Source organism: Taeniopygia guttata, chromosome 3 (assembly GCF_048771995.1).
Source record: "Taeniopygia guttata chromosome 3, bTaeGut7.mat, whole genome shotgun sequence".
NCBI lineage: Eukaryota > Metazoa > Chordata > Aves > Passeriformes > Estrildidae > Taeniopygia > Taeniopygia guttata.
Genome location: NC_133027.1, coordinates 111,869,470 through 111,884,747, shown reverse-complemented (window position 1 = coordinate 111,884,747; position 15,278 = coordinate 111,869,470). Strand labels below are relative to the sequence as shown.

At 38.7% G+C, this 15,278-nt stretch overlaps 1 protein-coding gene across 2 annotated transcripts in view; it reads right to left on the bottom strand.

Annotated features, from left to right (window-relative positions):
• PCSK2 (proprotein convertase subtilisin/kexin type 2) overlaps positions 1 to 15,278 on the bottom strand; it is a 97,227-nt gene that overhangs the window by 40,186 nt on the left and 41,763 nt on the right. For both annotated transcript variants that reach the window (XM_030269235.4, XM_030269236.4), the window contains 3 exons: positions 7,358 to 7,471; positions 5,820 to 5,928; positions 3,798 to 3,835 (listed from right to left, as the gene is read on the bottom strand). In XM_030269235.4, the coding sequence (XP_030125095.3) occupies positions 3,798 to 3,835; positions 5,820 to 5,928; positions 7,358 to 7,471 (261 nt within the window). The remainder of the gene's footprint in view (positions 1 to 3,797; positions 3,836 to 5,819; positions 5,929 to 7,357; positions 7,472 to 15,278) is intronic.

Here is a 15,278-nt window from a genome sequence, read left to right as displayed (position 1 = left end):
TTGGACTAACCTTGAGGTAAACCCAAAAAAATCTTCTCTCATTCCTTAAATAGGGCCTTTCCTGTGTACAGTTTGAGTGACAGCTGGCAAGGACCTGGGAAGATAAGGCTGCAGCATAAGGACTCGTAGTACAGAGAAGAAAAGAGAGGAGGTTTGGGGAAGGCAGCAATGAACCACTGCTCAGGTTGATGCTTGTAGATGCAATTCTACATATTTTCAAAATCTTTTCAATTGCTATCTATTACTAAGAACTGCTGTTTGATTCTCGTTCTACATGTATCAATACTTGGTGAAAATTTTACCTACTCACATGGTCACCTCCAGCTTTCCTACAGTGTTTGTCTTGTTCTCTCTCTCTCCCTCCTGGGTTTTTTGAAACAAGCTTTGAGCTTCAGGCAGAGCTCAGACACATAAACCAGCATTTTTCCCCCCTGGCCCAAGTCTCTTGGTGGGATCCTGATTTTTCTGACTACTGCTAATCAGGGACAAACCCACTTCTGGGAGATGATCAGCTCCCCACTACTCTGAGTGGGATAATGCTGCTACACTGACCTTCACCAGCAGACAGTGGCCAAGGAAAAAATAACAAAATAAAAAAATGGTACCAGAGACAACTCAGCTTCTGTTTCTGTTTGTGGCACAAGAACTCCCCGTTTGCTTAGTTTTTTCTTTAAAATAATTTACTATGTCCATCCCCAACAGTTTCTTTTCCTCCCTTTTATTAGACATATCTCAGATGCAGCCCCTGTGACTTGACATTTCTTTCTCACTCAGATGCTGTATCTTGGAGAAATCCATCCTGAATATTGCTGGGTTTATATGTACATTATGATTTGAAAGCAAACCGTGGCGTAGATTAGACCCCAGCTTTTTAATTATCAGTTCATAATGAAGGGCTCTCTTTGTGGTGAAAAAAATAATTTCCTGAAGGTTTCCAAGGTTCCCTGCAGGGTTTCCAAGGCTTGGAAGAAAATATAGATCATTTGACAATGAGTCTCTCTGCATTCACAGAGTAGAATGGAAAATTCCAGCTTTGCCATAACTCCCTGATCCCAGAAAAGCAAGGAGCTATACTGCAGCAAGCCAGGAGGGAGAGCAGTCCACCCACACCGTGAGCAGACACATGTCTTTCCATGTATCTAAAGAGCATTAAAACCAGAAATGGATGATTCAAGCAGTAAATCTTAAAAAACTACAAAGAAAAATATGGATGGAAGTGCATTCCACGTGATAGGTAGAAGTTCAAGTCTTAAAAGAAAGTGCAAAGTTTTCTTCTTCAGAAAGGTCTTTCTCTTCTCTGACCCTGCATTTCATCTAAGTGCTAACTTCCATTACACTATTCAAGCAAGAAGACCAGAAAGACAAAATCATAAAAGCCCAATTAAAATGAGGAACCAAGGCCAAGGTTTTATACTTGAACATGCTCAGCTGCCAAACCTACCACCTCTGAGAGACTTTCCAATTGCTCCCAATTTTCCAAGCAAGATGTACATACACTGCCAGGGTATGCAGGCTTTAATACAATTGAGAAGTTTTTTTATTTCCTAAAATAAACAACAGAATTTGAGAGAAAGCTGCCCCAAAATGCAGATATAGTGAAACACCAAGAATGTGGTACAGGAGTTGTACAAAGATGACTATAATTACTATGCCAGCTTAAGAGACTAGTTTCATTGCATTTTTAAATCTAAACTGATATTTTCTTCAGTGGAATTTAAATCTCTCATCTTTAGTCCATGCCCAAATTATTACCTCTTGGGAAAAAAAGTTCCCATGGCCTCTGAGAGACAGCAGAGGCTGCCAGAGCAGGAACTCCTGGGACTCAAGGAGGCACATGCAGCCTTGCAGGGAGAGGCAAAGTGCAGGTGAACCAAGTCTTGCCATGGTTGGGCAAGGGAGGTGATGGCAGATTTTAGCATCAGGAGAAGGAACCAACCTTGTCCTTAACCAGCCACTTCTCAGACACAGCACTGTGACAGCCTAGGACCACAGACCTCATGTGAAAAGTCCTATTTTTCAATTTCAATATTAAAGCCTGGAGGTCTTATCTCCTTCAAGACCTTTCTGCTGCTCCTTTAATGACTGTCTTACCAACCAGCCATTTGTTTCTGCATTTTGTATTAGCCAGCTAATCTTCCCTTTTCCCTCCACAGCCTGATTGCTGCTACGCTACAGAACCTCTCCTCACTTGGACAAAGCCACTCCTGCCCAAATCTTTTCAGATCCTTGTTTCAAAGTCAGTCTCCTCACAAGTCTTCCATGACTGCCATGAAATGCTTGATGACTCCATGTCCAGACAGCTTTTCTTTCCAGTTTTCATCCCAATATCTCTTAACTCTCAGATTTCTCTCCAGATCCATTATTTCAGGATTTCTACCATCATGTCTGTGCATTGCCCTTCTCTGCATCATTTTTATACTAATTTCCACAATATTTACTATTGTCACTCTAAAACTGATATATTTCTGCTAAACCTGACAAATATTTATCCATCAAACACAAAATATTTTGGAATTAAAAAAGAAAACACTATTACAGCAGAATCTAGTTTTGCTTTCTGGGCATGATCCTAAATTCTGTTAACAACAGAACTATTATATGAGGTATATTGTGCAGACCTTTTGCTTGTCTATTTGAGACATGACTTTTAGAAACAGAATATTCCCACATACTTTGTCCACACTTGCTGCTGAAAAGTGAATGTGCTTTGCCCACATCACATGCTAGAACATACACAGAGCACAATTTCTTCAAAGAAAAGGGCTGCATTTTAAATAATTATTTATTTCTATCAATTTATGGTAACATCCTACTGAGTTATCTCTCTGAGAGAGAATTCTGCAGTCAGGGCACAGGGTTTAATTAGTGCTATTAAGCCAGTTTATAAGGAGCGAAACTGGCTAATCTGCATTCTGTGGTCAGCTGTTTCCAAAATGCCTTCTCCAAAGCCTTCTATATCCACTTATTATCTACCAAATGTGCTTTGCTACTTGCAACACAAATAGGTTTTCATCCTGTGTGTTTTTCTATGTTCCAAACTGCCCATATGTAAAAATAACTGTCTTCCTCATTTCTGAGCTTTCTATCCAAGTGGCTGCCATCTTTTTCCAAAATCTCCAGCTCACCTCATTCCTCTTTTCATTTAATTGCAATTGCAAACTAAACCCCATTGCTCAGCTGAAGCAGCCTGGGCTCCCCTCAGGAAGGGACCTGAAGATAGGAGTGGTAGTGCCAATGGAGGGCTGGAGGGAGAAAAAGAGTTAAAAAAGGCACTCTAGCCCAAAGGTCTGAATGCTGAGGTAGATTTGAGAACAATAAATTTGCACAGCATGTGCTGAGAATACACAATCTGCCCTGCACATGCTGGGAAGCACTGGATCAAAACACCTCTTATAAAGGAATTAAATAGTTCCTGGTGGTTTCAAAGGCTAATACCTGCCCTGCCACAGCTCACAGCTCCATGGCCCTCCAAGTGATAGGGGCATTCTGCATCTAAATAGCAGGACTTAGAGAAAATTCACAGGTTACTTATTTCTGTCTTAAATCCAATATTGCAAGCTGCAGCTTATTTAATGTGACACAAGACTGTCATTCCTCCACAAAGAGCCTTGTCACATTTCCACTCCTTGCACAGGCAGCCCAATTTTCAGCCTGCTTCATTCAATGGGAAATGTATGATCACCAAGATCAGGAGTCCAGCTGTACTGCTGTTCTACTCCCTATTTAAAATTTTGTACCAGAGGGACTATAGTAATAAAAAAATCCACATCTTACAGAAAAGGTCAGCGTGAACTTACGTAGTTTGATGCAAGATCTGGATGCAGATAATCAATTCCTGCAATAAGACAATGACAGAACAGAAACCAAAGGTTAAGACTTTCAAAAAAGATTTTGTAATGATCACAGAACAAGATTCCTTTACAACCATAGGAAAATAATCATGGTGAATAATGCAACTGATTAAAGTCAGATTCCAGTTTTTAAATGTGGATTTTTCAATTATTTATGTCAAAATCCAGATGCCATTTGAAAAAGTGAGCTGAATGACAAAGTTTATTGTTTTGTAGACTGGATCATATTTATTTATAAGGTTTAAATCACAATTTATCTTTGTATGAGTTTTGTCATCTCAAGGCATATGAAATCTAACAAGATTAGTAAACACTGGACCAGTACAGGATAGAAAAATGAGTATTTTTAACCACTGTAAACTAATTAGGAAATTACCTAGAGTAGACTTGGGGTGATCACTAAGGCAAACAATTCAGTTTATATGCATGAAAGAGAACTTTTAACATTGGATTAAACCATTTTAGCAAATACCTGTATATAAGCTCCACATTTTGGTAGCATGCTAAAGATTCTAACAGTGTGTAATATACTCATTCTATAGCATGGCATCTTTCTGTGCATGGCAAATGTACAAATCCCAGAGGATGGTGTAACAGAGGTGACAGATCTACACTCAGCTGGGAAAAGATGATCTATTACACTGCCAGTTAAGACATACAAAGCAATGGCCACCAATCTCATGCTACATTTTCATCATCACCACTCTATCCTGTTTTTCCACCCACCTCCCCATCACATGCTCTGTTTTAATTGCAAGGAGAATGCCATATCATCGTAGTTTTTCTGATGGAAAGATTGCTTCTCATTCTGTAGGGTCCTTAGCATTAGATTTGCTTTAGGAGACCCTTGTTACTGATCCAAATGGTAGATGGATAAAAAATCTCCATGAAGAATCCTGTTATTCGGGCCATCTTTTTTAGAGTTACTAGAAACAAATGATAAGGCAAATTACTCCCTTCTCTGAAAGCTGTATCTGATGGACCATCAGTTTTATTGACACAAAGTTCAAATAATTTGCCATGGTTCCCATCACAGTCATGCCTTGCTAATCTGAGAGCCAAGTCCTGCCTCTGTGAGAGGAGTGAAATTAGGACACAAGAGGTCATCTCTCATCTGAGACTGATCTTTCATCAATACATAAATCAGGTTGCTCAGGGCATTATCCAACCTGGCCTTGAACACTGCCACAACCTCCCTTGGCAGCCTGTTACAGCAACTCAGTCCCCCCACAGCAAATAATTTATTCCTAATATCCAGGTGTCTGAGTCTACTTTCTTACTTCCACAAAACCTTTGTCATAGGAGAAAGCAGGTGAGGAACAGAAATAACTAAGGACAGATCCTGGCTGACTCTAGAAAACATATGTGGATACAGACATTTTATTTATTTTTAATTTTATTCTGCCCCATTAAAGGAAAAAATTCAAAATTTATTCCAAAGAGGGTTGAGGGTCTGCATGGAATTCCTGTACTTCAGCAAGAACCCCTAAGTAGAAGAGCTGTAACTTCAACTGTACCTTTTATCTTCATCTTTCCTGAACTCAGTGTGAAACTAGCAATATATCTAATATGCAGATCTTCATTGACATTCAACATGAAAGCGTTTCATTATTTCAGCTATCAAGGATGACTTTGAAAATAATGTAATTCAAAAAACATTTTCTTAGGTGCTTTTTGCACAGCAGTTTCCTCCTCCAGTCAGTGCCTACAGAAGTCAAGGGGAATTTCTCCTTAGGTTCAATGGCCATTACAGTGTGCCCTGAAAGAAATCTGAGTGATAATTCCAAACTATTTTAATTGCTTGGATATCCACTCTTTAGTACCCCATCTTTGTATCATATTTTCCCCATATTTTTTAGACTCAACACTACAAGAAATTGATTATTGCTTTTTAATCATTTTTAAAACTTCAATTACATGAAAAAAGTCTACTTAAAAGTATTAAATTAGTACTCAGTCTTCACTTACCATCATCCATAATTCCTATGGTTACTCCCTTCCCTGTGTATCCCAGCTCCCAGGCTTCAGCTACATTAAGGTCAAGTCCAGGAGTCCCATCTGCTTGACCAGTGTTAATCTAGTACATCAGTGAAAAAAAAAAAAAAAGCTTTTTTTACTTGACTGACATATTTCCACAGCCACTGTTTTTTTCTTTATGTCTCTGCATGCATCTTTGGTACAGAAAATATATTCCGTATGTTTTTGGAGTATGTATCTGTCCATAATCATATCTACTGCAATAATGCAGCTGTAAAAAACACAAACACACAAACAAATAAACAAAACAAAACAAAACAAAAAACCAACCAAACAAAAAACCCCCCAAAATTATAAAACAACAACAAAATAACCACCAAAACACCAAAACCTGAAAAACCCCAACACTGGCAAAATTCACTTTTCTGTGGTTTATAAGATTTGGTTAAACACTGGTTCTTTTGGACCCCAAAAAAGGACTTTTCCACTTAACATGTCAGTCAGTGGGTTAATCCAGGAAAAAAGTTAGAACAACTGATTTTAAAGAGGACTTTTTTATGAGCAGGAAATAGTTTTTCTTGAAATCAGAGATCTACTGTATTGCTTCCTAAATGTTTGTTATTTTTATCATTGCGACATTTTTATTAAATACCAGAAAATAAATTAATTAATCCTCACTTTAGTTTATTGACTCATCAAGGATAAAATCCCATTCATGCTAATGTGCCTCCAATTCATTTGAAAACTTTTGCCTCAGGAAAAAAAACCCCTGCAGCCACATTGGATGGATTCATGAAACATAAGAAATGGATTAAGAGGAAGTAACATTACTTTTAAGTAATAATATCCTTCTTAAGTTAACAAGGCAGTACTGCATTTACCGAGTATTTCATCATAAATATGTTGCAACAATAAAACTGACCAGAATTACTTTATAAATTTTTTAAATTAAAAGATCATTTCACTTCAAAGTAAAAATATAATTTTTCTTTCATGATTAAAGACTTCTCACTCTAAAAATATGACACAGAAAAATTGAAACAATTAAGCAAAATATGAATTTCGTTTGACATTAACTTAAGTCAAAATTCATCAGTTTTCATCTGGGTTTTTTTTGGACAAATTACATTCAAATTTCCATAAGAAAAGAAAAGTTTTAACTTTTGCTAGCAAATACATTATAATTATTTTTATTATAATTCTACAACAATATTTTACCTGGCAACAGCTCAAAGACATGAGTTCTAGGGGCCACATCAGCACACCAGCAATGCCCACAGGACATCAATAAAGATCTCTTTCAAGCCTTCTAAGGATCTTTCCATTGACTGAAATGAAATTTATCTCTTGAAATGTGCTGGATCTTCCCAATATAAAAGGGGCACAATTAAAACCAACACAACAGAGCCTTGGATCCATTCCCAAGTGCTGCATTTGGAAAGAACTGTTGGAAAACACTGCAACTGCACAGAACGGCTTGAATGACAATGACTTAATTGTGATTACTGTGATTTTCTCTCAGAACTTACCAGGTACCACTGCTTTGTAAATAAAGGGTCGTTCATGTTGATGTCAATGTCATTGATGTCTCTGTATCCTCGTTTCCTTCTGATGAAGCCCTCCTGCTGCACAGCTTTCCTCACCTGGAAGGGTTAATTTTTACATCTTTACCTCAGCATTCTCGACACTGATAAAAAGCTTTTTTTTTTTTTTTTAATTTGTTTTCATGAGTGATAAGGGTGATGAAAACACACTATTTGTGTTTGTGTCATTCATTTGCAACTTCTGATTCCAGTCAGAATTTACAAAGAGGTAGAAAGCTCCAGGACTGCTGCAACAGCTGTGAGGGGAAAAGACTCCCCAGAGTGTCCTATCTGGAGAAAAAAACTCAGTTTGAATGTATTTTAGACACCAAACAATGAGCATAAAACTGAGCCCCTCTCCAGGCATCATTATTATCATGAGTCCTCTTGCCACAGTTTTATATTTTTTTGTTGCCACCAAAATAGAAGCTAAAATTATTTAACAAATCCCAAATATGTCACAGCTCCAAGCTGTAGACATTTGACAAAATGACAAAGCAGGTCTCAGCCACACTTCTACTTTTTCAGATTTTTCTCCAGGGCATTATTAGATCATTAGACAACTTTTCCTGCCTGATAGGGAGGGACAATTTGATTATTTATGCTTCAACACTACACATGAGGTGAAGAATTCCTATAGCGGCTGTACATGTGCTGGCAGCCTTGTCATTTTTTTTCGTCTGAGAAACCTATCAAAAATAATCCCCCCAACTCCCCACTTTACAGCAGGACAGAACACTGCCAAAGTAATTTTCTGGGAGAAAAAAATCTGGTGTTGTGAGCTTTCATCATACTTCTGAGGCTCTCAAAAATGTCTTGTAAAGTGATCTCCTTTCATGGGTTATCCGTGCAATAAATAAGTGCTAAATCAATATACTGGCAAGAAAAACTATATGGCAAAAAAGCCACTAAACTGACCACATTGGCTGAAGTACAGGATATTAAAATACAGGTTATAAAACACAAGTCATCACAGGTTTTCAGAAATCCTTTTCTTTATGCACCGCAAATCCAAAAAAAAAAAAAAATTTAAGGGAGCACTGTAGAATATAAGAAAAGTTAAATATGCAAACATCTTTGGAGCTTCAGATGTCAGACCATAACCACCTTATTTGGACCCATGCAAAAGAGCCTTCCTAAAGGGGACCAGCAGTGGCTGTAACTGGAGTTGTGATATTGTGATAACATATTCACAGACCTTGCCAAAGGTGCTGTCATCTTTGGCATACTCATTTTGCCCTCTTTAGCCTAACCTGGAAAGAAGATAGATGAAGAGTACTAACATTTAATTGTAAAAAAAAAGAAAAAAAAAGAAAAAATGTAACCTTGCTAATCAAAGAGGAATGCTTAAAAGCATTAAATACATGTTTAAGTGCAGCAAGAAGGCACTTGACCCTCTAACATTTACTTAGGTGTGTTCTTGAACAGAATCCATGGTTATTAAATAAATCTAATTACTCAGAGAATAACTTCTATATGCATGACTTTGGCATTTCAGAATTAAAATGCATACATATGAGTTACTCTGCTGTGTCATAGCAACTTTATATATATAGTGTCAGTCAAAATCAACACAGGAGAAATTAATCCAAAAGTTCAGTCAGACCTTGGGACAGTTGAATCATTCTTGGAGGCGTCTTTCTGTCTCAGTTAATTAAAGCATGAGCATAAAAGACAGTGCTCAGTGAGGTGTCTGTGACAGAGATGAAACTGGGATCTAACTGATGGGGGCTAAAAGCTGTTTTCCTCTATTTCCTACAGCTCTATTGTTTCACTATAACCCCAAAAACCTAATTCACAGAGAGCAGGATGGGGCACAGCGTGCCCTGAAAAGGCAGCTGTGTGTCAAAACTTTCTAACAATATATTTGTATGAATTTTATCTCCTTAACTAAAGGCACTAAATTGATGCTTCCATTTATATGTGTGCTCCCAATAATAGTGCAGGTTGATTAAAAGTGGAACAGATGGCAATTAAAGAAAAAAAGCTAATATGAAAGAAGCTGGTAAGGGGACAGTGACTAAGCAGGAGCCACACAAGGTGTATTTTGTGGCACCAGGTGGCTGCACACAGTAAGGAAAGGTATGAGCAGGGTTTGACAGAGCTGAGAAAAAGCTCAGTGATGCCATGGAGACAAAGCAACACCTGCCACTCTGCCTCCTCACCCCTGCCTCTCTGCTTGCACTGCAAACCCCAAGCTGTCACCAGAGAACATAATTAGGAACAGGAGACAAGCCTCATGCAGAGGGATGCCAGAGAAAAAGATTTCAAGCATTTGTGCTCCCACGTAAGCTCGCTGGCTCTGCAGGACCTGCCTGCATTAAGGCACTGAATTAGGATTGAGTAGAAAGGGATTGCTACTAATTAAAAAGCAATGCTGGGGAGGCCTGGCTTGTCTTTTAGGACAGACGAGGAAGAGAGGGAGGAATTTGCAGAAATAGCACAGCCTGTTTTCCCTCTCCAGTATCATCTCATTTGATTTGTTCCATCTTCACAATACAACATAGTGTATTTTTTGGACACATAGTGTGTTTTTTAGCTGTACACTAGAAGTACAGCCATTTAGGAAACCACCCCAGAAGCTCAGCATCAATCAGACAATAGCAAAATATATCAATTATAATTTCCTGAGACAAGGAAATACACCCCTCAAAAAGGCATAATCTTCACTGAACTGAAACCACTCTGCAGGCTGTTTTCTGAATGTTTCACCTGGAGAAAGGGCACACAGGATGCCACCATCCACAGACAGAACAGTCTAAGAAATTCTGGGACCTCTTTTTCACCACAAAAATGTAAGGGGTTTCCTCATATTTGCAAATGACTGTAAGTCATGCAATTGAATCACTAAAAGATCAGGCATTTTTGTGGAAAAAAAAAAAAAAAAAAGAAAAAAAGAGTTGACATTTTTGGAAAAGGTCTTGGTAGCTTTTTCCATGAGCTACAAATCGCCTTAGTCAGCTGCCTTGCAGCATGATCTTAACCAGCACAAGGTAAGAACTTGCCTTTTTCCTCATAAAGATGGGTTTAGAAAGTAATGAGCCCAAGAACAGGTAACATCCATACATTCCAGAAAAAAAAAAGATCCCCAAATAGCAAACTTGGAAAATGATAATGCAAATCCAGTGATCTGGGTGAAAAACTGCCCATTTAGGGCTGCACACAGCTGACTCAGCACAATCCTCATCTTCTTGCCAGCTGGGTACCTACATTAGAAAAATGCTTTTTTTTTTCCCCAAAAAGGAAATTTCTGCTTTCATGTCTAGTCTAGATGAGGAGAGGAACTGCAGCTGATTCTACTTCTGAAAGAAGAGTAGGCCTCCCCAGTAATACAGCAAGTTCCACATCAAGGTTTCAGAAACAAGAGAGAACACATGTTTCTGTCCAACAGTAGGGAAGTACTAGAAACATTCTCATCTTGCAGCATCCATAACCCCATCTGCTTGTGTGACAATCAGTCCTGGAACCCAGCCTTCAATCCCACACACAAAGCAACCTCACACCAGCTTTTAAACCTTGTTTCTCCAACTGAAGCAGAAAAAGCAGCATTCATAGGACTCAGGTTTTTGATAACAGTCACTAAATGGTTCAAGCCTGTGAAGTATGATATTTATTAGAACCTAGTGAAACAACAAGATTTTCTTACAAAAATAGCGTGAATTTTGCCGTCTCAAAATTAGGCTTATTTAGTTACAATAACAGCCTTTGTTTGTTTCATTCTTAAGTAATTTCTTCCTATCTCATTAGGATACAAGTTTAAGTACAGATCAGGACCTGAGCATCTACTTTATTAGCATAGAGCTAAATTATGAAGAAGTGACTAGCTGTGTTGCAAGCAGAATGAAGCTCATGTATCAAAGGTAGCCCGTGGATTGCTTTCTTTACAAGGAAGAAAAGGTTTCAACTATTGATTTTTACTATACTTGTACTTGTGCATGGTGCAACAATCACTTGGATGATAATAAACCAGCAGGATAGTGGATGCAAAACCAATTAACAAAATAATCAATTGACTGCAGTACTGCTCTGGAAGGGCCAGGAGCTTTACTGTGCAGCACTTTACTGTGCTCTCTGCTCCCATGAATGCCAAGACAATCAGCTCCTCATTTTAAAGGAGCAGGGTTAATTGCACCAATGAGATCCTGCAGTTAAATGACTCGGTTATATTGAGCATAAATGACAGATTTGCTAAATTATACCAGTGGGTGTATGAAAGTGGAACAGTACCCACAACTTGAACCTCAAATACCAAGAACTTCAAAATAGGAGATTTTGAATCAAATTCCAGAGGAAGAAGGCAGTCCCAACTAATGATATCAAACAGGCATTGTTAGGGGATTTAAAAACCAACAAGCACAAAGCAGTGAGTTGATCAATCACAGGAAGTAATGGTTCTTTTTTTCTCTAAAGCCTCAGGGTTAATACAGGTCTGTTCCTGAAGGTGAAGTAAGAAGAGGAAACTGATATCCTGCAGTTTTGAAGAAGTCAGGCTGGTGGCTGAACTCAGGCCCTATAAACTGTACTGCAACATCCCTTGAAGGTAGTTTGGGACAGCATGTCCAGATGCACAAAGGCATCACCAAACCACCTTTAGATAGTGGAATGCTGTGCTGACTGCTGGCAGCATTAATTTCTCATATCCAAAGAATCATGGTGGCAACAAAAGAGAGAGAGAGAAAAGTTCAATTGAGCCAGTGATCTGCACACACAACCTGCTGGAAAATATACCAGATTAAAAATGTTGGTACAACCTTAGTCAAGGGGTTTTATTTGCTTTGCCTGGGGAAAAAGAATTTTAAGTTTCTTTCCAAGGCATTGTTCCTCTGGGTGAGGTCTGATGAACTTAACATCTCAACAGACTGGGAACAACCCAAAAAAGGCCACCAGCGGCCATCTACGAACATCTACCCCAGACTGGCAGAGTTGGAGACATCTGCAGAAAAGATGGGTAAGAAAATCAAGGAATGAAGATCTGCTTAACATCAGAAGCAAAGAAATCCAGATCCAATAGGAGACCAAGTACAAAAAACTACACAACTTCAGACCAATGAACACTGACCCATTTCGTTTCTATGAGTTTTGACTGTATAAAAAATATGAAAAATCTAGTAAATGTCATGTGTCATGGAATGATTCTCTCTGCACACCCAGGCTATGTGTGGATGAGATGATTTCTGTGATATATCTTGGCCAGATAATAAAGTAGTGCCTTGTCTTGCTAATATTAAAAATGTTGTTTAGAGGGTTTTTGTTTTTCACAGTTTTGGTGACAAACCCTTTAGAAAGTTATGAGAATGGGACAGCATGTACATACAGGAGTTTTAGGGGTATTATCCATAAATTACATCCCTCTGCTGCTAAAGCCAGGACAGAGTTACTGAGTGTATATTTTTCGCCTTTGATTTCTAAGTTTACTTAGACAAAGACATTTAATTTTACTATCCACTCCGTCTGTATCATGAGCGGTGTATATATTTAAGAACTAAAATGTCAGAGAGGACCACCCATCTCACATTCTACATTTTTGTTAAAGCCACAAAGTAACCCATTTTTGTGTGACTCTCTACTAAAATAAAAGTAATATTATTGAAGCTCCTCACTAGCAAAAAGAAAGAACAGATCTATTTGAGCCACAACAAGTCAGATGAACAAAACAAAACTGAATCACTTTTAAATGGTGATGGGGACAGCTCATTTCTATAAATGAAGTGATAACCAGCCCACGCTAGAGCAGCCTGTCCTTGAAGGACTGCACCTCCTGCAAGTGACCCCACGCTGCAGAGGTTTGGGGAGGACTCTTCCCATGGGATGGGCTCAGGCTGGAAGTTTGTGAAGTCTCCTGTGGGAGGGCCCCCACAACTCCTCCCTGAGCAACCAAAGAAAGCACAGGTGAGGAAGTGACCATAACCCCATTCCCTGTCTCCTTGCACTGCTGGAGCTGGAGGCAGAGCTGGGAAGGAGGGAGGGGTGGGGAGGAGGTGCTCTTAAGGGTTCATTTTACTTTTCATAATCCTGCTCTGATTTGGTTAGTGTAATAAATTCAGTTCATATCTCTACCTACAGCCTGTTCTGCCCATGATGTTTGATGAGCGATCTCTCCCAGTCCATATCTCAACACATGAACCCTCCTTTGTTATATTTTCTCTCCCCTGTCTAGCTCTGGAGAGGAGTACAGGCTTTGGCAGCTGCCTGGCATCTGACCAGGCTCAACCCATTACACACAGCAATGCAGAAAATTGATGCCTTTTGTTGTGACAGAGTCAGATCCATCTGCTCGGTTTCAAAGTTTCTGAGCAGGGATATCAGGGGGCTTGTGAGCGTCACTGACCATCCAATTCTTACTAATAAAATGAGAACTGCTCCTCTCAAGCAAACTAATGACTTTCAAAGGCTCTCATGGATCTCTCCATACCTAGCAACAAGGCACTGTTGCTAAATGTAGATGTTTCTGAAGGATTATTCATAACAACTTCTCAAGGGTCTCCCCAGCTGTACTCTGGGGAGTGTTTTGTACAGGGACTTACCCTAAAGGAAAGATGTAGCAGCTGTTACAGCAGAAATCCCATATTAGAACACAAATCCTTAGAAATTTGGAAGTTTATGAACAGACTTTTCCCCACCACTTCTAAGCAAAGGACACATGACAAATTTTTTTTTCAATTTCAAATATTTCATTAAAGGAAAATTACATTTTGTTCCACAAAATACTTGTATCACTCTTTATGCATTTTAAATGGTTATTTTCATAATAATAAGCACAGACAACATGATATTTACTTTGATTTTTAGGAAAAGTAATGTTCCCTGTAAAATAGTTATTTTTCATTGTTTTAGCCATCCCTCTACCTTGCTTTTACTTTTTTGTTACTAGTTGAAACAATGCCACTGGATAACAAGGACCTCCTGAGTATTTTTATAATCACATTTGGATGTTCTGGACCAGTTCTAGTTTTACCCTGCCTGTAACCAGCCCCATTTGCCATCCCAAACATGGCTAATCTTACACAGACCAGCAGCAGATACTAAAATGTCTGGACACTCATACCAGTCCCTCTTGGCATGTCCCCCCAGACATCCCTCTTGGCATGTCTCCTCATTTTTATTTGACTCCAGCTTATGTTCTTTGAAATTTTCCTCCGTCCCTCTCAACTTGCTATTGCAATGTGTCACACCTTGAACAAAACAGGAACAAAACACTGTACAATAATAAACTCTAACAAAAGACCTACTGATTGCATTCTGCACTGAAATCTGGCATAGCTGGGACTGCTCATTAACTTCTCTGCAAAAATCACAGGAAATCCTAACACTAGAGGTGCAGCAGTTTAGGGAACCAACCCCAGAAGTTCATCATCAATCAGACAATAGTAAAATATGATGCTGAACAATCTGAGTTCAAAGGTTTCACACAGGCAGATAACCTTTCCTGATGAAAACATAACTTAAAGGACTCCAGTTTCAACCAAGTTGATATGTTTTTTTTTTTTTTAAATACACAAAAACTACCATTCTTCTGCCTTTTTTATCTTTTGTTTTGCTGATATTAGTTCAGCTCTTGGTAAATAAGGAGCTTTTAAAAATAAAAGAAGGGGAAAGGAAATCAATATTTTTGTCCATTTAGAAGGCCTCTCACAGTTCAGTGACATTCAGGATGCAGAGAGTAAAGAGACAAGGAATCAATGTGTAAGAGGAGACTGCAGATCATATTCAACCTGCTCAGCCAAGCAATCAATAGCTCCTCCAAGCTGCAATGTAAAATCAATGCTGAGTATGGATGGTCTACAATGGAAAATGCCAGTTTGGTAAAACAGGAATTTTCATGGGATCATGCCCTCTTTGATAAGATTTTTTTTTTTTGCCTTGGAGT